At 42.4% G+C, this 25,325-nt stretch overlaps 1 protein-coding gene and 1 long non-coding RNA gene across 2 annotated transcripts; one reads left to right on the top strand and one right to left on the bottom strand.

The window, feature by feature from the left end:
• Positions 1-4,428: 4,428 nt before the first annotated feature.
• On the top strand, positions 4,429-25,190 carry PLCXD1 (phosphatidylinositol specific phospholipase C X domain containing 1). Its single transcript, XM_027674802.1, has 7 exons — positions 4,429-4,622; positions 9,416-9,559; positions 12,851-12,987; positions 16,220-16,348; positions 17,495-17,650; positions 22,010-22,193; positions 23,481-25,190. The coding sequence occupies exons 2-7, from the start codon at positions 9,454-9,456 to the stop codon at positions 23,771-23,773; spliced, it is 1,005 nt and encodes a 334-aa protein (XP_027530603.1). The 5' UTR covers positions 4,429-4,622; positions 9,416-9,453; the 3' UTR covers positions 23,774-25,190.
• LOC113963563 lies at positions 18,028-24,998 on the bottom strand. Its single transcript, XR_003532859.1, has 3 exons — positions 24,895-24,998; positions 23,512-23,592; positions 18,028-18,559 (listed from the first exon to the last, which is right to left on the bottom strand). It is a non-coding gene; the product is annotated as an uncharacterized LOC113963563 (long non-coding RNA).
• Positions 25,191-25,325: the final 135 nt, after the last annotated feature.

The raw sequence follows: 25,325 nt of genomic DNA, 5'->3' as shown, positions 1-25,325 counted from the left end.
CACACAAAGACCAAAAAAAAGCACCAAGTCTATGAAACTACAACAGACACAGTTTGGGAGGGCATGGAATAGAACTGGCTCTGCACCAAGGACCCAGTTTATCTGACCTGTATCGACTTGTGCTTTGTGCTGAAGTGTGGCCTCTAAAAGGTCTTGCTCCATGGCAGGTTATGGTTATGGTTGACAGTACAAATCAGTAATGGATGGGGGAAAAAGAACTCATCGGCTTGAGAAGAATACTCAGTTATTCCTCAACGATTGATTATGAGCCTAAAGACATCAAGACTTAACTGACATAAGAACCACAGAAGTTAAAGTCTGGATGGCCTAAAGATGCAGACACTGTTAGCTCTGAACTTTGCCTGGAGTCAAAGGTGCTGGAAATTTGTCCCTGAGGACACAGATGCCTAATTTTCACAGTAGACAGTGGAAAGAAGGTGGGATGCTGTTTATGGCTGCTGAAGGACACAAGACTCACTTCCTCACCTGTACCATAGTGATGAATTTAAGCATAAAGAGTCCTTCCTCCTCCTCCCCATGGTCTGCTAACGAGTTAGAAGCTGCACACGGCAAAGACATGGACAGGGCATGGTTTCTTGATGGTCCTGCCTTTTGCAGGGTAATGCTTCAACCTTGTCCTACCCAGGCTGCTGCCTCTCAAGCTGATCTAAGAGCTGCCTTTGTGGATGAAAGTTGGTCTAGAGTCACTTATGCTTCTCTGGGGATCTGGACATCAGAGTAGAGGGCTTTGTTTTTGACCTGTTCCAGTTAGGAAAAAAGGACAGAGATTCATGCAAAATGGGGAGTGCTGTGAGAAAACAGCTCAGGAATTTACCTTGTTTGCACAATTTTGAAGGGCTAGATAACAAATTAACAGGGCAAAGGGAGGAATGAGAGGAGGAGGAGGAGGTTTTCTTTCTCCCTGTAAGTTTCTAGTGGACAGGAATGCTTACATTTTTTTGTGTTTCCCCAGCTTGTCTCTCTCTATTGGGTTCTAGCAACAAAGCCCAGTTCTCTCTTTGCTCATATCTTCTCAGATACTGTGTCTGAGGAGAGAGTTTTATCTCCCCTTTAAGTTTCTCTTCCAAGTAGGACATTATGAGCAGCTCTCCTGTGTCTGGGCTTTTCATGTCTTGTTTTAAACACTGCTAGTACCAGACATGAAGTAAGTTTGCTTTACCAAATGTATTTTAGGGCATTTTAAGCCTTCTGGTGTAGCTAAGTTGAAATTAAAATCTGATTTGCTTCTATTTGAGAGGTAAATTGTTTTGCCTGCACCTTGATCTACTTTCACTGAGGTCTCACGTACATTGACTGGATCAATTTGGAGAAATTTGAGGACTTTTTTTCCCCCATGTTTTTCTTTGTCAAAAATTTCAATTAAAATTTTTGCTACTAAAACTCTATTTTTTCTTCTCAGCGTTACTGTACCCCATGTCTAACCATCACAGTAGCATTTTTACTTGCTACTGAATTTTATCACTGAACTTGCTTGTTGCAAATAAAGCCAGGGCTGTTTCTTCATGATGGCATTGGCACACTGCAGTGTGTTTGGGTAACCTAAACCCCACCTAAATCCTTCTGCCTCAGGTTTCCTGCCAGCAGGTGCCAGGTTGCCAGAAGCACCTTGCTGACAGGCAGCCCCAAGCACAAGGACCAGGTGCAAAGGAGGGCTCCTGAGTGTGCCTCCCCATCCTCATTGCATCCTGCTCACAGCATTGTAAGCTTGGAGTATTGGTCTCATAACTCTAGAACCAAACACAGGGAACCAGTTTCAAGCTACCAGCAGGTCTAGGCTGCATTTTTCTTCCCAGGTCTTTTTATTGGCCAGAGTGACCTCGTTGGTGCTGCAGGCTACCTCCTTAAAAATTCCCCCACCCTTAGGAGCCATTGTGGCTGCTACCACCAGGTATACAACCTCCTCTCAGAGACTGAGCTGCCTGCTTGTTCCCAAAGACAGAAATTAGGTGAAGGTTGAGAGGACTTATCAGTAAGTCAGGGCAGGAGCAAACACACATATTGCCAGGGTGTTGCAAACATCCTCAGAACAAACACCCAAAATCCAGGGAATTTAGTTAAGGTTGTTTAAATGCTTAATGGTATTTCTGTACATTACAGCATAGACTAAAGGTGCACCATATTAAAAAATAAAATACTGGGATGGAACACAGAAATCTCATGCAACATCCAAAATAATTGTAAATTTTCAAAAATTCTCATAAACCTCTACGTCATCTGGAAATGAGTTGATTCTCTCATACTGAGAGCATTGTGTTTTGGTATGCCAAAGTGTTTAAATGTATAAAGTCCAGTTTAAGGCTCTATGACTGCTGTCACTGTGACTAACAAACCAGAAATTTCACTCTGATCCACAGCTATAAATCAGACCTGCTTTTCCATCAATGCCCACACTGAGGCTTCTGTATCTGCCTACTTGGTCTCTCTCAGTTGCTACCAGCCTCAAACCTCTTCAGTACTGAATGCTTCAAAACCTGATAAGCTCCTTTTGGGTAAGCTCTTCCTTCTTTGTCTTTTGAACTCCACTCTGCCTTTTTAATGTAGACATTTATTTTGTGAGGAGGGTAAATCTCGGGCTTTTTCATGTCCCTGCTTCCTCATCTTGAAAGCTGTTTATTAGTATTTCTGCAAATACTGGAAAAGGTTATCCTCGCCTTGACTGCTTCTCAGGAGACATGCTTATCCAGGGCTTTAATAATTTATTTCCTTTAATCATTAATTTCATGTCATTCCTTGGTTTATGGGCTTCCTAAATCCCTCCTGAGAGATTGTGATCACAGAACTAAACTAAGAGCAACTCTCTTGGGATCTCTAGTAATTCCAGTGCAAACAAAGAAGAAATGAGACCCAAACTCAGATTTGAAAGGCTGGGTATTAGAAGGGTTTGGACAGGGCTTGAGATTTCCTGATAGGGTATTTCTGTTGAGGTAAGACCTGCAAGATCACATCATTCAGCAGACTTTTCACATTACTAGGGAGTAAAGTCCTGTTGTACAGAATAAAACATGGGATTTCAGTTTCAGGGTTCCTTTTGAGTTCTCTGTTACTCATTTCAAATCCACACCAAAATAGATTTTAATTTTTTCTTTCCATGTTTTGCCCATTAGTCCCAACAACTTCACACAGGTTTGTTTCACAAGACCAGAACCATCTCTGGCTGTACTTTTTCACCGTGGCAGTATCCAGAGGCTGGCTGACTGCTTTTTATCACACCTCCATAGTCTTAACTTCCTAAGTAAACAAATAATTAAAGTTGATTTTGTCTGATTTGTCCTCCTAGCTTTTTCTGTTTGAGATAGTTTCCCATTTATTTAATTTCATGAAGAGCACAGTAATACTTCTCTGTAACTGTTCTCATCTGCTTTCTATCATGGTGGTGTAAAACCACACAGCCATCAAACAGCATCTTTTCTTTCTTACCTTCTCCTTTGCTCTCCTTCATACCTTCTGACATTTTGCCCTTTTCGTGCCTAGCTTTATGAACTGCTGCACATCTATTTTGCATCTAATCCACCTAGCTTTGTGATACTCTGTAAGAACTGATATATAAACAGCAGCCTGAACTGTGGCATCACTCTGAAGCCCATGCAGCCCTGCCATCCTAGGACTCATCAGTGGGAATCACTCGGTTAGCTGAACGTTAACCTGATCTGGCTGCTATTGGTGACACAGCGAGTTTTGCTCTGTACATACATGCTGCTCTGCCTCATGCAAAAATGAGATAGTGAAAAAGGCGTATCTGGAAAATACATCCTTGCGTGAAGAAGCACAACACTGCAACAGCCTGAAGTTTTATTAGTCCTGAACACGGCATGATCCCAGAGCAGTCAGACCCCAGTTCCATTGTAGGTGACCCTCTAGGAATGCTGCCCTGTGGAGAAAGGGGAATTGCTCTTCTCTACCCATTCTTTCCATTGGAGTTTCAGCTTGCCATTCTTTAATCAGGGAACTCTGTATTTTAGTGTGTTTTTGGAAAAGGGAGATGAAATAGGCTATCTCTCTCTCTCTGGGAAGGCTGAGAAGGCACCCTGCTTCCAAAACTGCACCGAGGATTTGTATGTTTGCCTCTACATGCCATTCACTCAATTATCTCCTTTCTCCTTACACAGAAAAGCTTTTTGAAGAGCTTGCCAAGGTTTCTGCGAGGTGCCCTCATGAGTGAATTTCACCACAGATGAGGGCCTGACAAGCTTTGTTGGACAGAACAGGAAATTAAGGTACTTTTTATCTATGTATATGTTTATAAGTATTTATTTTAAGCTTTCTTGCATTAATAGATTTCAAATGCAGCAGAAGCATGGCACACACTGCTACTTGGCGCTTCCCCCGCCTGTCCCTGCCCGCAGGCTCCTCCCGGAATCATGTCCCTTCAGTCCACTGAGCGGCTCACCTCTGCGCTTCGGGCAGCGCCACTTCACCAGAACCACCTCCCCTCCTCTTCCTAATCCCTCCCGTCCCTCCTTCACCTTCCTCAAACCTGCGGTCACTTGACCCGGGCGGGGCAGCCCCGTCCCGCCCCGGAGCGGGCAGTGCGGGGCCCCGGGCGAGCTAGGGAGCGCACGTCTTCCCGGAGAGCCGGGATGGAAACGGAATCGCCCCTCGGAGTGAGTAAAACAAGTGCGAAGCAGAGGGGAGGGTGGCATCCGGCTCCTCGGAGGGCCCGGGAGGCGAGGGCAGCGCGGGGCGGGGGTGGCGGTGTCCCTGATGCCTGTGGTACCCCTGTGCCCGGCGGGGCTGGCGGCGCCCTCCTCGCCGTGGCTATTCGGATAGCTCTTGTCACAGCGCTTGCTGTGATTCCCGTGAGGTTTTTTTAGCTTCTGGGTCGGCTGCAGCAAATGTTTTATTGATGTCATCGTCAATTGTTCATTAATTATATGTCTCTCCCGGAAACGCGTGGGGTTTGGCCGTGGCCCAGCGCTCCGGGCCAGCGGGGCTGTGCGTGCAAGGCACACTCCGGCGGGGCAAAGCCAGGGGGAGAGCGAATCAGCCCAATGGTCTCGGTATCCCGAGGCTGGAGGATGGTGATCTCTAGCGGCTTTGCACCTTTGAATGTTTTATTGCTTGTTTATTACATGTGTCCCGCTACAGTCCTCAAAACGTAATTGCTACCTGCATGCAGAACACCCAGGAGGTCAGAAACCTGGCCTGAACAAGGGGAGGGAGGGTAGTTAGAGTGGGTGGATCCTGGCTGGAAGCCAGGTGCCCACCACAGTCTCTCTATCACTCCCCTCCTCAGCAAGACAAGGGAGAGAATATAAGGAAAGGCTCATGGGTCGAGATAAGGACAGGGAGAGATCACTCCCCAGTTATCATAACAGACAGAACAGACTCGACTTGGGGAAGTTATTGAATTTATTACCAATCAAATCAGAGTAGGGTAATGAGAAATAAAAAGCAAATCTTAGAACACCTTCCCTCCACCCCTTCACTCTCCCTGGGCTCAACTTCACTCCTGATTTTCTCTACCTTTGCCCCCTGCAGTGGCGCAGGGGGGCGGGGAACGGGGTCTGGGGACAGTTCACATATTGTCTCTGCCACTCCTTCCTCATCCGGGGGAGGACTGCTCACACTCTTCCCTGCAAACTTCAATATTAGTCCTTCCCATGAGTGGCAGTTCTTCATGGTCATGAGCTCCAGTGTGGGTCCCTTCTGCAGGGTCACAAGTCCTGCCAGCAAACCTACTGCAGTGTGGGGTCCTCTCTCCACTGGACCACAGTTCCTACCAGGAGCCTGCCCCAGCATGGGCTTCCCATGGGGTCACAGCCTCCTTTGGGCATTCACCAGCTCCACTGTGGGGCCTTACACAGACTAAAGGTGAATCTCTGTTCTGGTGCCTGGAGCACCTCATGCCCTTCCTTCTTCACTGATCTTGGCATCTGCAGACTTGCCTTTCTCACATATTCTCACTCTCTTTCTGGCTGCGGTTGCTGTTGCACAGCAACGTTTTTCCCTTCTTAAATCCGTTATCCCAAAGGCACTACCACCACGCTGACCACTTACTCTTGGTTAGCAGTGGGTCCACCTTGGAGCCATCTGGCATTGGGTCTGCTGGACGTGGGGAAAGTTTCTGTCAACTTCTCCTGCAAACTACTTCTGTAGACCCCCACTGCCAAAACCTTGTCATGCAAACCCAGCACAGTAGTTAATCACAGCAGCATGTGTAGCGTGGCTTGCCTATCTAGAAGAGGGAATAAAGACACAGTTCTCCTTTGTGAAGTTTAGGATTTAGTCATTAGAGGCAATAGCTGATGGCTGCAGTTTCATTCTTCCAGGAAGGCCTTGGCTGTACCCTTAAAGGTTATATCACATGTCAAGCACAAGTCAGCAGCTGAGTTTAGAGGTGACAGTGTGAACAGCTAGAGCTTTGCACTGTGCAGAGGATCAAGCAAAAATCTGGTCCAGTCACTTTTGTGCAGGACTTGATTAGCAGATGGTCAGGGTGCAGTTCCTGCACTGCTGGTGGCTGCCATCTCCAGCCTCAGGTGCTGTGGAAGGAGGTCGAAGAAAGGAGAGGATGAGATGTTGATCTCTCACATGTCTGTGTTTGCAGGGCCACAGCATGTCTTGATCTTGATGTTTCTGCTCTCTGCTTACTTTCTCCAGGCCCAGCAGGACACTCCTTGTGAAGTGTCCTGGTCCTGCTGAGGCTGGGCGTTGATGGCAGCTTGTGTCAGGCTGAGAACCTGCTGCCTGTGGGTTTTGGCTGGGCAATGCCAGTGGACCTGTTGTACAGCCTGTCAAAGCCAACTGCAAGGCTTAATGCCTCCGCAGGGACTTCTTCAGCATGGGCCAGTGCTGGGCTGTCCTGAGTCAGTGGTAAACTGGTGAAAGGGACTAACATGACAGAAAACCACCTTTTCCTGTTAGCGGTGGGACTGTGCCTGCATTAACCCAAGCAAGACAGTGAGAGCACACCATGGGAAGAGAGGATGGTAGCATGTAAAACTGCACCCTCGGTCGCGTGCTAGGAGTACTGTCAGTGCAAAAGAGCTTATGTTGGGGCAAGGTGTGACTGCCAAATGGGGCTTATGGGTCTTACTGCTCCCTGGGGGGCTGTGTGCCTGCTCTGGGGAGGTGTGGATGGCCTTGGGGAACCTTAGAGAATTAGGCAGTCCCAAAGTCTTTGGAAAGGGGGCTGCAGATCACAAGCAAGAGAGGAGAACCAGAGCTTATAGTTAAGTTTCTAGTCGGCATTCAGAACTTGCATAAGTACTGCCATATGCTGGAGTGTTGCAGCCTCACAGCTCCTGTCAGCTTCAGAGCTGGAGAAGGATAGACACCATCCAGTCATTTGCAACTGCTGAACACCAATGCCGTTTTAAGCACCTGAAGCCCCTGCCGACGCTGATGCTACGTGATACAGAGACTAGAGTGGGAGACTAGACCCAGCCATGGGTGGGCAGTGGTGCGCAGTCTGAGAAAGTATGAAACACAGCAAAAGGTGGCAAAATTAGCTGCAGACATATGTTGTCTGAACAAGGGGTCTGCAGGAGGCAGTTCATCATGTTAAATCACAGAGCCATGGATGAGTTGACCTGCCTGAGATCTGAATGTCTTTCCAAGAATAAGACTAGCAGATGTGCCATATAGAGACCATTTGCTTATGCAGGACAAAAAGGATCTGTACTTTTTTTTTTTCCCAAAATAAATCTATGGGCATTTTTCCACTTGACTTTGCCCTAGACCCATCAAATACCTGTTTTTTAAAATAAGGAGACAAAGGAAGCAAGAGAGGGTTTAAACCACTTTTGTTCCTGCTTATGCAAAGGCCTTGTGTGTATGGATAACCTCAGAGGCAGCTGCTCTTCACTAGGAGGAAAATTCCGGATTACACACTGGACACGTGCAGCGTGTGTCACTGTGCCAGGGGTGCCAGGTATTTCCTTCATCCCACATAGTCCCATTCTAATCTAAACTGGGGTGACTGTACTCAGAGAGACCCAGTCAAAGTCACACCAAAGGCACAGCAAGGCAGGCTAGGCAGGAAAATCATTGGCACATCTAAAAGCAGATTTTATCTGTTACATGTGGTATGGACATAAAATTTAGGAATGCAATTCCTAAAGTTGCTTTTCAGATGACCCTATGTGACTGCCAAAAAAAAAAATCCATTGCACCATGTTTAAGGAAATGCTCTTCATATAAGCAGTACGGCTCACCTGTATATTCAGAAAAACCAACCACCCCCTCAAAGTAACCTGAAGAACACTTTGGGGAGAAGCAATCTTGAATGAATGTGCTAAGATGCAGCAAAAGGAATCAAGGACTAGTGAAGGTGTTTGCAGAGTACAAAAGCTGCACAATTACATATCTGACTGCCATTACTGTAGAAGACAAGAAGGAATCATTCACAGGCACAGCTTTTTTAAAAAGGATTAAAAAGAAAGGTGTGGTATTAATGAAGGTAATCGCTATGCCATGATCTAAAAGAAACCATCACACTAGCTGTGGAAAAATAGCTAAAGCCTTAAAAGCAGTGAGAAGAAGGAAGGCTCTGATCCCCAAACCACTACTTAAACTTCAGGAACATCCTAGAAAAAATGAAAAAAAGACATGGAGAGGTTATCTTCATGTTCTGCATCATCCAGGAAATCATAAATTGAAAAATGAACAGAATAACTCTAGTAGGCACTGGTGATGCCATAATTTCTCATCTGGATTTCATCCACTGGCACTCCTGCATGACCACTGCAAATTTTACAGAAGATCCCAGAGAGGCCTGTATCCAAGAAGAACAGTTCCAGAGTAATTTTCAGGAAGATCTGAGCAAACTGAAGTACTTATGATCATAGACTCATAGGGGTGATAAGAACAGATCAAGAGCTAAGAAGATGAAGGTTTTCCTCTTTGACCCCAGAAGCTAGCACGACCTGCAAATAGAGTGTCCTAACATCTTTGTAAAGGATTTCATGGCAGTACTGTTGTGACACCCGATTTGATCCTTTAAGGTAAGTATTCTCCAGGGACCTGAGGGCAGCAGACCCAGCTCCTGTCCCAGCCCTGCCATCAGTGCCCTTGCCATGCGCCTGGGACTGCAAAGGGTAAAGGAATGGACATAGTTTCACTCTGGAGGTAGGTTACTCCTTGTGATTTCACAATAGCTAGTGTAGACAGTAATTTCTTCATACCAATGAAACTGCATATATTTGTCTTGGCTCTGTTTTTTTTTTTCACTTGGTAAGTTTACAAACCTGAAGATGGAGCCGTCCCTTGGGATTGTGTGAGAGACAATGTCATCAAAAGAAGCCTACGTTGTGGCTGAGAAACTCTTGATGTTTTGCTGCAACTACCTGAGAGAAAAGTTGACATTTTATTGCATCTATAAATCCATTCTGCACAGGGGAAATGTCATTAATTCAAGCACAGTATACAGAATGGTTTGTTTTTCTTTTCCCAGAAAACCCTATGAAGTCCCAGAGCAGGCACTAATGCAAAATGCCTTTGCAGACCTTCATTCACATGTGCCGTGAAAATGGCCAATGGATGTCGCGATTACCAGAGGAGCTCTGGGATATTCCCCTCTACAACTTAGCTCTTCCAGGTAAAGATTAACTTTTACTCTCCACTGTTTTGTTAGCTTGTCATTTAAGCATTGGAATATCCTGTTTGTCCCATTTTATGATGGCTGTGTTTACAATTTGGGTCAACGTGTGGGAGAAGGGCTTGGGGAAGGGCCTGTGTGAATAATTTTGGTCTGTTAATGTTTGGGGTTTCTCAGAGAGAAGAGGGAAAAAAGGAAAAAAAGAGGCACTTTTTTTCAATCCCTCTGCATCATCTTGCCAGATCAGTATTAATAATCGAAGCATTTGCTTATCTGGGCAATGATGAAATTTTCCTAATTAATTCTTGCCACTTCCTGTATAATGAAATGGTTCCAAAAGGAGAGAAATAACATTTTACCTTATTATTTGTTTCTTTGTACTGTTTAAAAGAGGCTGTGGAGGTATGGAAAAAGGAGAATTGAGACTTTTAATTAACATGTTTTTATTTATGTAGACTGGGCTACATGATCCTGCTTGCAAAAACTGCATTTATCCTACCAGGGGTAGATGCAGCTAAGTGACACCTGTGTATCATTAGCTTTTCTTTGGTCATAATGTTGCTTCTTCCTGCTACCTTGATATTTTTTCCCCCTCGTTCTGTCAAAGAAGTTACAGTATAACAGTAACTTGGGAACATGGGGAGGCACTGGAGGGCTGTGAGCTCTCCCTGTGCCTCCACATCAAAAATGGTACAAAAGAAATGTCTAGCCCATGTTTTCTCTCGTATCTGTAGATGTGACAGGTAGTTTGGGCAGAAAGCAGCACAGTGTGTAGATTAATGTTTTGTGTAGGCTACAGAATCATAGGTTAATTTTAGGAAAGACATATATTGAGAAACAGTGTGAAGTCTAGTCTTCAGTGAGTGGAGCCCTGGGAGGACTCCAAAACTGTAGTGTTTTGGGTTTGTTTCCATTAAAATTTAAACCTATAAACTTATCTCAAGGTGACTTCTTAGATATGTAATTTGAGTTAATGTTAGCTACAGAATGTGAGAATAAGCACACCTCTGTTTAGGATAAAGCCTATATAACGGGACCCAGGATAGATGTTATTAAAAAAACCCTAGAATTTCTTATTTAACCATCAAAAGAAGAAAATATGTATCTGTCTTTGGAAAGAAGAAAGAAAGTATTAACCTCCTATTTTCTGTTTTTCTTTTTGTTCATCTTGCAAAAATCCTTCAAACAGTCAGTAGCATGCTTGGTGGGGTTTTGTTTTTGGGGAGAAGGAATCATGTTGTTTCTAAAAGGCTTTCACGGTGGTGTTTCTTGGACATTGTAGAAAGTGGAGAACCTGCTGATGTGTGCTTTTGACTTTCTGGCTCTCCTCCTAATGGTGACCTTGTTATTCTTGCAAATGTTTGTTGTTCTTGTGAGTATGCCTGCAGGGAGAACAGGCACGAAGAAAAGAATAGTTGAAGGCAAGCCCATTGCAGCAAACATTGGAGGACTTTTACAGAGCACTGAAGGCTATTAGCTTGGAATATTTTAGTGGCTGTCCAGCTGACCTACAAAACTGATCTAGCCCAAGTCAGAACAAAAACAGGTCAAGACCAACCAGGTCAAGACAGCTCTGGCAGGTTTTTGAAGGGAGCAATAACTGGGGGAAACACGCTTTGGAAGTGGAAGTTTATGTCACAGAAGTCATGCAAGAAACATGAATGTGACAGAGTGCATTCTGAAAGCATGATGAGGAGGCAGAGGCAAATCTCAGTAATTAGTGTTGTGCTTGCACCAGATCCAGCACAGTTCCTCTGGGGAGGTGTTGATTCAAGCTCTGAAGCTACCTGGCTTGGTGCTAGCTCACTATCTTTGCATCATATTTGTTGTGTCATGGATATATCCATCTTCCTTTCATTACTGTAACTCACTGACATCACAAGAAGAATCCTAAGTAAAAGATTACTATCCTTTTGCTGGTTGGCATCAGTGGATGCAACGCCCATCGATGGAATCCTACTCACTTCTCTCAGACTTGGATTTGGTCCATGGGTGTTTAATGACTCTTACTGTTCTAAGACATACTTTTTTGATTACATGCCCACAATATCGGTCTTCCATCTGCAATGAGGTTGGTTTGAGTGTCTCAAGCAGGAAAATAGATGGAAAATGGATTTTAAAAGGTGAAAAAATAGAGTAAGACATTAAACTATTCTTGACAGTTTAAAAGAATTCAAAACCAATCTTGTCCTTTTTTCTTTGGCTACTAGAAATACTGCCGTTGGCACCAGTCAGACAGACCATTCAAAAAGGCAGTTCCTAGCAACAGTAACCAATTTGTTTGAAACCAGACTTCAAATCTCAAATAATATGCATTTGTAGACATTCTGTAAAGATTCACACAAGTCACTTGACTGAATTGTTAGCTTTTCTTTTTGATGCTTTGTAACACTGAAAGAATAGAAAAAGCTAGCAAAATCACTGGTTTCCTGAAGAAGTTGTGAGTTGTAATAGTTTCATCTAAATATGATGCAAGAGATGTGTCAGATTTATTAAGACTTCAAAGAAATCAAATATTTGGGCAGGCTGTACTTGGCTCTGTTGCTTAGGCTGCCCCTGTGTACTTCCCTGTGCTGGAAAGAGTCGGGTAATTTTTGAAGTGCATAGAAAATGGATTTTTTTTCATTTATCACGCATAAACTTATGCTTGAACTTCCCTCTGAAACCTTCAAGCACCCACCTCTTATGTTGGTTTTGTAGGGTATTGAGGGTTTAGGTCAGGAGGGCTTGTTTACCAGATATTTAAGATATAAATGTTTAAAGTGCCAAGTTAGGAGTTGGTCCAGTCAAAAGTGTAAGGAGATGAATTTCTGCTTTCAGTCATATTTTCCTGTGCAGAGATGATGGGATTGGAGAATGAAATCCTGCATTTGGACAGCTCTGAAAACAGGACAAATTCTAGATAAATTCAGCCTTCAGCTATTCCCTGAAAAAAAATAGAAGTGGGTTTTCACATCAAGATTATTATTTCAGTGAAAGATGCTATTTGAAACAGGCCATTTTATTGTGGTTTTGGGCAAACAATGATGTGTAGTTTAGATGGGGACTATTTTCTTGGAAAGTCTTGATGCCTTCACAAGGATTTCACACTAAGCTTATTAATGTCAGGTGAGCAACCTCTGTAAAAGACCCCACCTTTTTGCCATAACTACATAGGCTGTCAGACAATATAAGTGTGTGATTTACAAATGGGGTGGTGTATCATGTATACACACACAATATAACCATGGAATGTGGTCTTGAGTAGTTAAGAAATGAGATTTTCTGTACATCTATTTTTGTATTCTACAGGGAGTCATGACACTATGACCTACTGTTTGGATAAAAGATCTGCTGTTAGTGGCAATGAATCCAAGGTGGTGAAGTTTTTAAACAAATGTATGCCCTGCATTGTGCGCCCCATTATCATGAAGTGGTCTATCACACAGGTAAATGTCATTTAGCATTCTCTTCATGTCTCAGCAAAGTTGAAGCTTGTGCTGCAGGGCTGAGAGTGGCCAAGCTCCGCCACGTACAATGACAGAATAGCCTGCTGCCCAGAAATCTGAGCTCTCCTCAGATGCTGTTCTTGGGTGTTGTGATTTAACCCCAAACAGCAACTCAGCCTCACACATCTGCTTCTCACTGCCCCCACATGGGATAGGGGAGGGAACTGGAGGGGTAAAAGTGAGAAAACTCCTGGGTTGAGATAAAGATGGTTTAATAGGTAAAGCAAAAGCCATACATGCAAGCAAAGCAAAACAAAGAATTAATTCACCACTTCCCATGGACAGGCAGATGTTCAACCATTTCCAGGAAAGTTGGGCTCCATCACGTGTGATGGTGACCTGGGATGACAAATGCCACCACTCTGAATGTTCCCCTTCTTCCTCCCCCAGCTTTATATGTTGAGCATGACTCCATATGTCTGGGATATCCCTCTGGTCAGTTGAGGTCAGCTGTCCTCGGCTGTGTCCCCTTCCAACTCCCTGTGCACCCTCAGCCTGCTTACTGCTGGAGGGAGAGACAGAAAAGATCTTGGCTCTGTGTAAGTGCTGCTCAGCAATAAGGAAAATATCTCCATGTAATCAACACTGTTTCCAACAAAAATTCAGAAAACAGTCCCATACCAGTCACTGTGAAGAAAATTAACTCTTCCTATCTAAATCCAGCACACTGGGGTATGAGATAGGTGGCCTATATACTTGGTCATCTTTTGTGGGAAAAAAACCTGTAGGTGAGGCAGGGATGATACTTAAATAAAGATGTTGCTTAAAGCTGACCACTTGGTACTAGAAACTCATCTTCTTTTTCAAATGTTTATTGTTGTTATAAATAACATTACTGTAATCAACAGAGGTTTTTCTATTGTACTTTGTTCAGAAGGTAATGCTTGTCATTTTTCTATCACTGTTGTGTGAGGTGTCAGTTGTTTTCCCCATCCATACTGCATGAGTATTTCACCCAGCAGCAGAGACACAAGAATCCCTCATTGAAGGAATTTTTTTTCCCATAAAGATTAAGAGAATGAAGGTGTGTTCCCTCATGTAAGGCTTAGTTCATTTTTTTAAATGTCCAAATACTAAGATAGTAGTTATCTCTTTGTTCCATACAAATGTATGTTAAAGACAAAATTGGGGATCGTGATTTAAGCTAGAGATTTTGAAGATTCTTCCAAAGAAGAGACTTTCCTGACATCAAAGAGGTGCCAAAAATCTGTTTGCTTTTGTTCTTATTGAAGGAGTAGTTCATTATTATGGAATTAAAACTGAAAAATTGATAAGTTTTAATAAATATGCTTAAGTTTTTATTGTGTTTGCGCAGCTCTGGTAAACTGGAATCTTAGACACTACCAGGGTATGTGTAATGGCAATGATGAGCTGATGTGGAAAGGCACTTGCTTAGCACAGTCTTGTTTACCTTGAACTGCTTTTTGCTTTGGGACTCAGGCCAATGAAAGATTTAGATATCTCCTGATTTGTGGATTTCTGTCTGGCAAAGTGACACTGCTGGTGACGAACAATCTGCTAATATCATTATAGTAATTTCTGGTCCAAAACCAGTGTGACAAGTGGGAAGTGGCCCATTGCTGATAGGAAAGAGGCACAGCTGCAATCCTGCACTCCTTACCTCTGTGGTGCTCCAGTTACCTTTGTGAGGAGGTGACTCCACACACTGGTATCCAGAACTGATGTGAAGGAGCCCTACTGATGGTAGGACCCACAGGTTCTTGGATGGCGCAGTGCCTAGGAGGAGGTGCCTGCTTGAGCCCTGACTGTTATGGGTGTCAGCCTAGAGGTCCAAATTTTTCCTGTGCAATGGCTGTGTAACTTCCACTCATGCTCTGAATGCCTGCAGCACCGAGCAGCATTGCTCCCCAGGGCTTCCTTTCAAATTTTGCCCTTTAGGGGGCAATGTTCACACTGGCTGATTCAGTATCCAAACCCAGGTGACTCATTAGAGAGTCTAGTTTGTCTGGTTTTCCCATGCTGTCAACAGAAAGAAATTGACTCATCTAAAGGGCAATTTACAGCAGCTATTTCACCTGATGCTCTTACTGGCCAGAAAGGTTATATGTGACCTACAGCCACACACATTCCCATCTCCAAAATGCTCCAAGCAAAGGGGCCTGGATCACCCCTTCAACTGTTCCAGCCTGGGGTAGTCCCAGAAGGCACAGAGGGAGCTGTTGGCCAGATCAAGCGCACCATCTGAATCCTAGGGCACGTGGGGTTGGCCTTTCCCAGCCCAGAACCACAGACACAGCCTGGCGAGATAAAATTCTTGTCCAAAGAACAGGAAGTTAGGTAGGGTGAGCATCCTGCCCTGTGTCATAAGTTCTATCTCAGCCCTAAAACTGTGATTGTGGTTATTCAGGACCAATGCCTTGTATTGAATCCTTTCTGGCTTATATCAGTCCTGTATGCTTTATGAAACCTGGTAGTGTTGTACATAGCAGGTTGAACTGAGACAAATTAATGTTTAAATGTATTTAATTAAATTGCTTCTATTTTCTTACTCAAAGAGAACCTTAATAGATGTAAAACACATACATTTGGGACTTGTTGCCCCAGAAACAGCTTTCTCACCTGTTCCATTCAGCCCTCAAATCCAGAGGAAGAGGTTTGAGGGAAGTGGAAATAGAGGACTACCTCTGTTTTGTAGGACATTGACAGGTTAATTCAAACTTTATAAGAAACTTTATCTTGAAAAAGAGCAATAACCACTAGTTTTTTCTATTTTTGTTTTTCCTTCTTTTGAGGATGAGTGAGCTCTGCAGAGACAACCACGGTAAAGTCTTTGATCTAATAAAATAAATGCAGCATTTCTAAGGTGCTGATCCTGCAGTTGTTGTTCATATGAATAATTGTGTGAAGAGTGATCATGTATTTATGCACAGGTTAATGGATCTTTTGCTTTCAGAACACAACAAGGGCAGTGCTCTGAAATTAATCTAATCTGTACCCACAGTATACTCTTCAGGGAAATTTTAATTCCTCTTGTTCAGAGAGTGAGATACTTCAAAGCTGCAACTTGGTGGCATAGAGTGACATTTTAAAGACAAAAGACCCGAGAAAAATGTCATAGGGCTGACTTTGTACACCTTTTCCAGCTTTCTAAACTAAAGAAACAAATCCTTTCCAAGCTCTCAGGACCTTTGTTTTCTGTTTCACCTTTCAGGTCCTGACTGTGACAGAGCAACTTGAGGCTGGAGTTAGATACCTGGATTTCAGGATTGCCCACAAGGCTAATGATCCATCTATGAATTTGTACTTTGTGCATATGGTTTACACAACTGTTACTGTACAGGTATTTTTCTTACCTTTGTGATGGCTATAAAACCAGTGCTGTTTCTTTTATTTAAAATCCACCATAATCTGAAAATGCTGGTCCAAGGTCTTCTAAGTAGGTTATTTGTTTTCCTTATGTGAGGACTTCAAACTAGAGAAAATCAGCAGGGCTGGAAATTAATTTCAGCAGCTGCACTTGATAGTGGAACATCAATGAGCTCCTCATCCTCAAACCAGTCATGCCCGCTTTCCGCTGTCTAGCCTCTACCAAGTGCCCGAAGTTCTGGGGTTTATCTTGTGTTGTCCCAGGACGATACCCAGGTCAATCCTGTTTTCCTGGTAGGGGCAAAAGTTATTAAAGAGAAGAAGGCATTAAAAGCCTAATAAAAATCACAGAAACACTTTTTTTTTTTTAAAGAAATATTTCACTGAAAGACTGAGAGACTTAATCTGGATCCTATGATCAAATGACTGTCAGCTGCTGTGAAGCAACTGCTGTGAGCTGCTCTTTGCATGTGCTCTATCATCTTGGAATACTTTACATCTTCTTTCCATTTGTTGGGACCTGTACAGCCAGGCACAGTCAGCTAATGAAGCTTTTAATTTGTAGAGTAACTGGCTAAACTTCAGTTTCAGACTCGTGAGTCTGAACCCTCCATGTGTTGAGACTTCATGGTGCCTGGCACACACCTGTAAACAGATGTAATGCCTGACTACCTTCCTAGTTTTGTGTGATCTTCATTTAGTTGTCATTGCCCATACCAAAGGGGGGAAACGAGTCCTGTTATGTTTAAGCACAGAACTTTTTTCTGTTTTTGAGTTTGCCACCGTCATGTTGGTTGTCCCCAAAGAAGCTTGGGGAGTTAGGTTTACTGCTACCCTGCCTATAGGCAGTAGGATATTCACGGATATTATCAAAATACAAAGCTGGTAAGTCTAGTGTGCCAGAACCACAAACTGGAACAGATCTGTGAAAGTAGGTTTTCCTGGGGCACATCTCTCTGGAACCCCTTTTGGGCAGTCTGATGGCCCCCTCCAGAAATCTATACTGATTTTCATGATTGTGATTGTGAGTCTACTCCACCATCAATGCTCTGTTGATTTTATGCTCTTTCCCCTGCATAGCAGAGATAACTTTACAAGTTTCCATAACTCTCTCCTGTAGGATACTCTGTGGAAAGTATTAAGGTGGTTGGAAGCTCATCCTCAGGAAGTCATTATCTTAGCCTGCAGGAATTTTGATGGATTAACCAGGAGACTTCACAGTCATCTTGTTGCCTGTATAAAAGAGATTTTCCAGTGTAAACTGTGTCCCAGGAATGTAAGTATGAGATCCTTTTTTTTTTCCTTTTTTAAAGAATGATATATTATAGTGAGATCTGTGATTCCAAATTTTTAGATATATTTTACTTTCACTGTGTTTTTAACCTAGGAAAGGTAACATTTACTGCATCAGAGATAGGTGTTTACCTAATAAAATTGAGGAGATAAAGGAAACCTACATTCCACAGTGAGAAGGTGTGCTGGTTTAAAAGTAAACCGGTGGGAGAAATGAACCCAACTCTAGAGAGATTATAAGTCAGAGTTACAATTTACTAAAAATAAATTACAATAAATGCAATGATACAGAGAAAAACTGGGTTTAACCCACAAAAACAGATGTATAACCCTCACCCTGGGACAAGAACAGAACAGTGTTCATTGGCCCCTGTGCTGAGCATCACGTGGGCCCCTTGGGTACAAAGCAAAAGGAAGGAAAACCTGTTAGTCCAGGTGATGGTCGCAGTTCTGTTGACATAATGATTGCAGTCTTGTCGAGAGTGACAGTGGCAGTCTTGTTGGAGTTCTGGTCCTCCTCTGGATCCAACAAGTGGTACCAGAAATCCCAAACCCCAAGATTATATATGCTCAGGTTCAGGTGGGAATGCCCAGTACCTCTGCCAGGCTAGGAGTTTCACAGTGGGTGATTTAACTCTGTGAGTCATGGGATATTTTTTTGAGTCTTCGATGGTCTAGGTGTTGCAGCTGCATGTTATGCCAGTCCAGTATGACCCATTAGCAGAGATGACCCTTCAGGCTGAGTCTCCCCAGAGCTGAGTCATTAGGTGTGCCCTAGGCAGCTACTGCAAATGACTCATTATTAGGAGTCCATCAGAAATGACATAGAGAGTGTAGAATACACAGTTTTGATTGTACCCACACGGTAAGAAACTGGTCCTGGCCCCTGTAACTAGGACAGAAGAGGGAATTAAATTTGACTGTCATATATGTTGATGAACAGTTGTGGGACAATAGTAGAGACACAACTGTCATCCACTGTCCTGTGTGAGAGGAAAGGGAAGGGGAAAGGGAAAGGGAAAGGGAAAGGAAAGGAAAGGAAAGAAAGGAAAGGAAAGGAAAGGAAAGGAAAGGAAAGGAAAGGAAAGGAAAGGAAAGGAAAGGAAAGGAAAGGAAAGGAAAGGAAAGGAAAGGAAAGGAGAAAGGAAAAGAAAAGGAAAGAGGAAAGTTATGTGTGTTATAAATATAGTACAAGCTATATTTATAGAATTTAAAGAATCCATTTTCTGCCTTTTCACAGCAATAATTATAAATGAATTTTTATGCTATTTATAATAGTTTAGGTTGGAAGTGACCTCTGGAGGTCATCTGGTCCAACACAACCATGCAAAATAGGACTAACTTCAAAGTTATGTTGGGCTGTGTCCTGTCCATTCTTGAATATCTCCAAACATGGAGATTCCACAATCTTTCTATACAACATTTGTTCCAACATTTGGCCACTCTCACAGTGCTTTTCTTCTCTATCTGATCAGAATCTCTCTTGCTGTAACTTGTGTCTGCCAACTTCCATCCTTTTCTATGCATATCTGAGGAGTCTTCTCTATATCTCCCCATTAGGTATTTGCAGACAGCAGTAAGACCTGTCCAGTCTTCTCTTTTTCATGCTGAACAGACTCAGCTCCCTCAGCCTGTCCTTGTGTGTCATGCTCTAGCCTCTGCTTACTCTGGTTGCATCCTGCTGGACTCATCCACTACATCAGTTTTTCTGTAGTGGGGAAGCCCAGGCTGGAAACAGTGTTTGGGATGCAGTTCCACAACTGCTGAATAGAAGGGAAGAACCCCTTTTCCTGACTTGCCGTCTGTGCCTCTGCTAATACAGCCCAGTTTACAGTTGACCTTTGTCACATGGGCACACAGCTGGCTCACATTCAGCTTGCTGTCTACAAGAACCTTCAGGTCCTTTTCTGCAAAGCAGATTTCTAGCCAGCTGTCCCCAGTCTGTCCTGGTGTGTGGGGTTAATCCATCCAGGTGCAGGACTTTGCATTTTTCTTTGCTGAGCTTCATGAGGTTTTTGTCAGCCTGTTGAGGTCCCTCCTAATGGCACCTCTGCCCTCAGTGCATTTCTGGTGGCATTGACTTTTTTTTCCTGGAGCTGACCTTCCAACCAGATTTTCAGTCATCTAAACTTCCAGAAAAGCCTTAATTTAAATAACCAGAAAATATTTGATTGATAGATTTTAGAAGTTGAGATTTTTAGTTTACTCTTTTTTCCCTCTTTTTTTTTTTTTTTTTTTTTTTTATGAGGTATGGGAGCTTTTAGTAGTTAAACAATTAACATTTCAAAGATGCACAGGAACAGAGGGTTTTCTCTGGAGATGTGAGTGGTACAGGAGAATGATGACCCTGTTTGTGATTCAAATCCAGCCTTTGAAGCTGGTGTATAAGTAACAGTGAATATTACCATTTCAAAGCATTTAGTATAGCAGAGTTAAAATAGAACAATTCTCAGCAAAACTAGGGGATTCTGAATATTCAGGCCTCAGCTGAATAACTGAAGACCTGAGTGACACTGTTCTATTGTTTCCCCAAATAATTTGAGTATGTAAGTTGTGGATGAGAAGAGTGATACTGGAGAAGATGGTCAAATTTGCTTTCAGATACATGGCCAGAAAAAGAGTTATTAACTGCAAAAGGGGTGAGCTTCTGCTGATAGTTTGTTGAACAAAGGTGTTGAAAGAATGGTTTGAGATCACTTCACCAAAGAAAGAACATTTCTGAATTGTGTCCAGGGGAAGGGAGGAGTGGTACTGCAGAAAAAACAAGCCAAGTGCTTCCCTTGAGCAGGAAGACTTTATCTGTATGGGATCTGTGACCAGCACAACGGATCTCACCATTTTTGCTGGTGGTACCATTGCAGTTTTGGCAACTGTGGGATTTTCCAGGATCACAGATTCAGATTTAATATCAAATATCAAAGCGTTTACTCACTTATTCTAAAATAAACTGCTATCTATTGTCTTTCAATACTGCATCTCTGTCATTATAGAAGAGTAAGTGTCAAAGTGTTTATGATGCAGCTGCTAGGTTGAGGTCTGTATGTAGTACTGGCACAGGCCACAGCGTGACAATATTACATTGTGTTTAAAATTTTAATTGCCTTAACTATTCAAGGTGTCTTCCTTTGATCTGGATTAGTAGGGTTTAAAAATCCCTTGTCAGAGATGTACAGTTTCATTTCTGCTTTGTTTGCAAAATATGCACCTGTGCTTACGTACACATTTCTAGTAGCTTTTTTTTTTTGCTTTTACTCCACAACTTATTATTTGTTTGTTTGCTTAAGAGGTTCTAGCTTTAGAAAGGCAGTGGGAGTAAAGCAAAGGCTTCAGTCAACCACAGAGTTTTGTAGTTTTAGTAGCTTGTACCTTAATTTTACAGTATTTTCTGACCTAACTGGGGCTTGCATTCTCTTTTTCTTGGATGAAGAGGGATTGCCATGTTCATTCAATCCTTGGCTTTCTTCAAATATTTACATTAATAATTTTCAACTGACTTTGGCTTACTTTTATTTTAATTAATAAGTTAATTGGAACATCAAAAAGCCACCATTTCCTTTTCATAAGCAACAGATATAGCTTTTAACCATAATATTCTTAGAAAAGACAATGCCTGTTAAATATGTTGGTTTTGCAAATTAAATTAGTCAGAGGGCCTCAATTCTCTCCAATGGTAACTTCTGAGGGTTGGAAAATGTCATTTCATATTGAAATACTTAAATTTAACAGACCTGTTTCAGTCCACCTGTCTGTCAGAGAAGGTTTCTGACCCAAGTCTTCTTCTCTCTCAATTCAAAATGTCTGGAGCATCCCAATTTTAGAAACCTTCCACTTAAAGAAATCAGAATTAATGTAGCTCTTGGAGACTGACATTTAGTCTTACCAAGTTTTAAGCAGTTCAGTTTTCTTTAAGGGGTACAGTGCCCAATATGCATCAACGTGGGGCATTCACCAAAATGATTCCTGCTTTTCTGTGTCTGTGTCTGCATTCCTACAGCTGCGTGTAGGGCTTTGTCTCCTTGTCCATGGATGGTCTGTGTCTTCCTCTCTCAACAAATTTTCAGCAGTGGCTTGTGCACAAGGGCTGACACAGGGATGGTTATGCAGGTGTAAGACCTTCAGATATGTACATTATCATAGTTGAATTGAGAAAAGGAGGAATTTGCTGAAGTAACCAGGCTCCTGTTGCCCCTGCAGCTTGTAATCCAGCCCCTGACCCACCGGGCTGCTTGTTTAAAAGCTTTGTCTGAACCGAATTTGTGCCAAGGTAATGTCACACAACAGTATTCAAACTTTGGGAACACTGCTGTGTTGCTGACTTCAACCCGAGCATGCTTTATTTTAGGTGATACCAACACTGAGGACCATGTGGCAGCTGGGCCATCAGGTCATAGTCTCATACGAAGAGGACATGGAACTGAAGGAGCACTGTGAGCTGTGGCCCACGATCCCATACTGGTGGGGAAACAAAACATCCACTCGTGCTCTTATCCGATATTTAGAGCACATGAAGCGGAATGGCCGTCCAGGTAGGCACAGGGAGTTGCTTGGAAGAAAGAAGGGGTGCTTACAGCAGTGCAAAACAAATAGGAAATTGGGTGATTGTAACCTTATGAGGTATAACCCCTTTGTGCATGCTGTGTGCCCGTGGTTGCTGAGTGCTCTGCCCACCAATGGGCGAGTGCAGTGTTCATCTGTGGTGGTGTGTCAGTGTATGTACATGCATAGACCATATAAATTGTGGCAGCCACATCCCTTATGTGATCCCATGGAGAGGAGGCCCTCAGCACAGACCAGCTCACTGGCCCTGTTGTACCCATCTCGTGGGTAGGACGCAGCTTCCTCAAGTCCAGAGCTTGCTGCTTTAGGCAGCACAGATGATGAGAGAAATGCATTCCGCTAGCCTTATGAAAAGAAACCCCTACGAGGTTTCTCTGAGGGGAGACCTTATTGCTCTCTATGACTACCTGAAAGGAGGTTGTAGCAAGCCAGGGTTCAACCTCTTCTCCCAGGCAACAAGTGACAGGACAAGAGGAAATGGCCTCAGGCCTGTGCCAGGGCAGGTTCAGGTTGGATATTTGGAAGAATTTCTTCACTGAAAAGGTGGTTTAACATTGGAATGGGTTGCCCACAGTGGTAGTGGAGTCACCACCCCTGTAAGTGTTCAAGAAACAACTGGATGTGCCACTTAGTGCTGTGATTTAGTTGTCATGGTTTGATGTTTGGTCAAAGGTTAGACTCTATCTTGGAGGTCTTTTCCAACCTTATGATTCTATGGATACAAAAACAGTACGTGGAGAGTGTAGTTGCACCAGTAAATAGCAGCACTTAAGCATGCTTTTGTAGCATAATCTGAGAGAAATTCAGCTCGTAACATCTGATTTAGCTTTTGATGGGAACGCACAGGGTGATAAAGGGGAGAGCTGCTTCAAAAGTGAGCTTCTCAGGGAAAGGAAAATGCTCATGTGGTGCACCCTTTGTTTCCATCCATCATGGGGGAAGGCTAAGCATTTGGAAGCAACCCTCACAGAAACAAACATAATTTACAAAGGAAAAGTAGTTAGACAAATTTAGCTAAACTGGAATGGTTAGATAACCAAGTGTGGCTCAGTAACTGTTTACTACAGCATGAAGTTGCAACAAGGGGAGACAGTCTACTGAATCAGTTGTAGGAATATGAAACAATACAGAAAGAGTGTGAAGTTAAGTATTTTAATGATTCCACTGGAACAAGATCTGAAGCTAATGTAATACTGAGCATTTTCTGTTCTCCTTAAAAGAATATTTAATGTGTCACTTTCTGATTTTTGTTTCAGGAAAATTCTTTGTAGCAGGGATTAACCTTACTGAAAATTTAGGGTATATTCTCCTACACCCATTTGGATCGTTGAAGAAAATGACACTCCGGAGTCTTCCATGCTTGAAAATCTGGATAAAGCAACAGTATCCAGGACCAAAAAAAGAATGTATTAACATAATTGCTGGAGACTTTATAGGAAACAATGATTTTGTCAAAGATGTGATAGAACTTAACACAAAAATTAATCCTCCATTAGACTGTCAAAGTAGAGGAGCTGGAACAAATAACATTTCATTTGTTGCTTCTTAGTCTGTGAAAAGCTGAAAAGGCTTTGTCTGCATTTAATGTGCTCTTCTGTAAACATCCTGAATCCCATAAAGGTCTATTTAACTTAAACCAGGGATGCTTTAAAGGCTCAGTAAGAAAAGGTCTCTCAACATCATCTGAGTTTCATGACCTTAGGACCTTGCTGAAGTCTCCAGAAAATTATGGTATAGGTGTAATTTATTTGGAGATGTTTTGATTCTGTAGCAGCAGGCAATATTGGAAGTCCCAATAACTTAATCTTATTTTACATAGGACCAAGAAGGAGAAATATGCCAATAGCGGCATGACTTATTTAGTGATTTTATCTTTCTTATAATTTTAAGGATATTCTGCATTACTTGCATCCCCAATTCTTACTCTTATATCAGTGTGAAACTGACTTGTCTGTTTTCATAGTTTAAAAGGAAGTTTAAAAATATTTTTGATATATCAAAGGTACTGTATTGACAATCCAATTTGACATGATTTTATGTATACACCAATGTGTTGAGTATCAGTTGTGAACTGCCTTACTAACAGAGTAGTCACAAAATTATTTATGATTTGTAAACAGTACGTGTACTTGCACACTTACTCATGCCAGGTCTGAAGTGATAAAGATACCAAAACTAGGCCCCTAGTCAGTTTTGTCTGTGTCAAATGTTTTATTAGGTGTTGCCAAAGTGTGCCTTACACTGAAAATAAACAGAGGAAACAAATTCCTTATCTAAAGTCAAACTGCTCTAGAAATACAGGTTCTTCACTTCTGTCATGCTCATTTGGGGTTTCACATCTGGTCTTTGATTTAGCTATTTTAGTAGCTCTATAATTATTTTTCCTCTCACTAAGTAATTTTTGCTTATGTGAAAACTAAGGGGTTTATGCTGTTTGCTATTGCATATGAATTCTATTTTTCTAAATGAACTGTGCAATAACAGATGATCACGAAGGCAAGAGAAATAGCAAGCATCAGAACTAAAACAAAAACAGTCGTTGTGTAAAATTGACTATGCAGCTTCATCTATATACCTCACTTTTTAGATGCACTTTATATGCAAAAGCTAAGTTCAGATGTTTGACAAGATGCTAATGTTTGCAGAAGTCTTAAATTAATTGCTACTTACCATTGTATCAAACTCTCTCTATACTGCTCAGCATGAAAGGGTAAGATGCAACCTCTTCATGGAATCTCTTGCAATTGCAGAATACACAGGAGTAAAAATTAAACATTACATTTATGAGGAAGACTTCCTAAATGCTTTTTTTACAGAGCTTTGCATCCTGTTCTTACTCTATGTACTTCATAACGAGTAGTCATTCAGTTTTTGTTATATTACAGGTACTCAGAAGAACTCAGAACATTCTTCTGCCTATCTTTTGTACCCTTGTTACTCTAATAAAACTTGATCTCTCTGTGTAATATGGACTGAAATAGCTTTGTTTCTCCTTTCTGTGATATTGACTGTTTTATTGGTTCCCAGTAGTAATTCATAACTCAAGTAATAGATCAGTTGTGATTGGTTTCTTTTCTTTTGTTTTCCTTTGTGGAAAGGTT

This window comes from Neopelma chrysocephalum, unplaced genomic scaffold, assembly GCF_003984885.1.
Source record: "Neopelma chrysocephalum unplaced genomic scaffold, ASM398488v2 Primary Assembly neopelma1_25, whole genome shotgun sequence".
Taxonomy (NCBI): domain Eukaryota; kingdom Metazoa; phylum Chordata; class Aves; order Passeriformes; family Pipridae; genus Neopelma; species Neopelma chrysocephalum.
The sequence above is the reverse complement of the archived record's forward strand: the minus strand, read 5'-3'. Positions and strand labels throughout refer to the sequence as shown.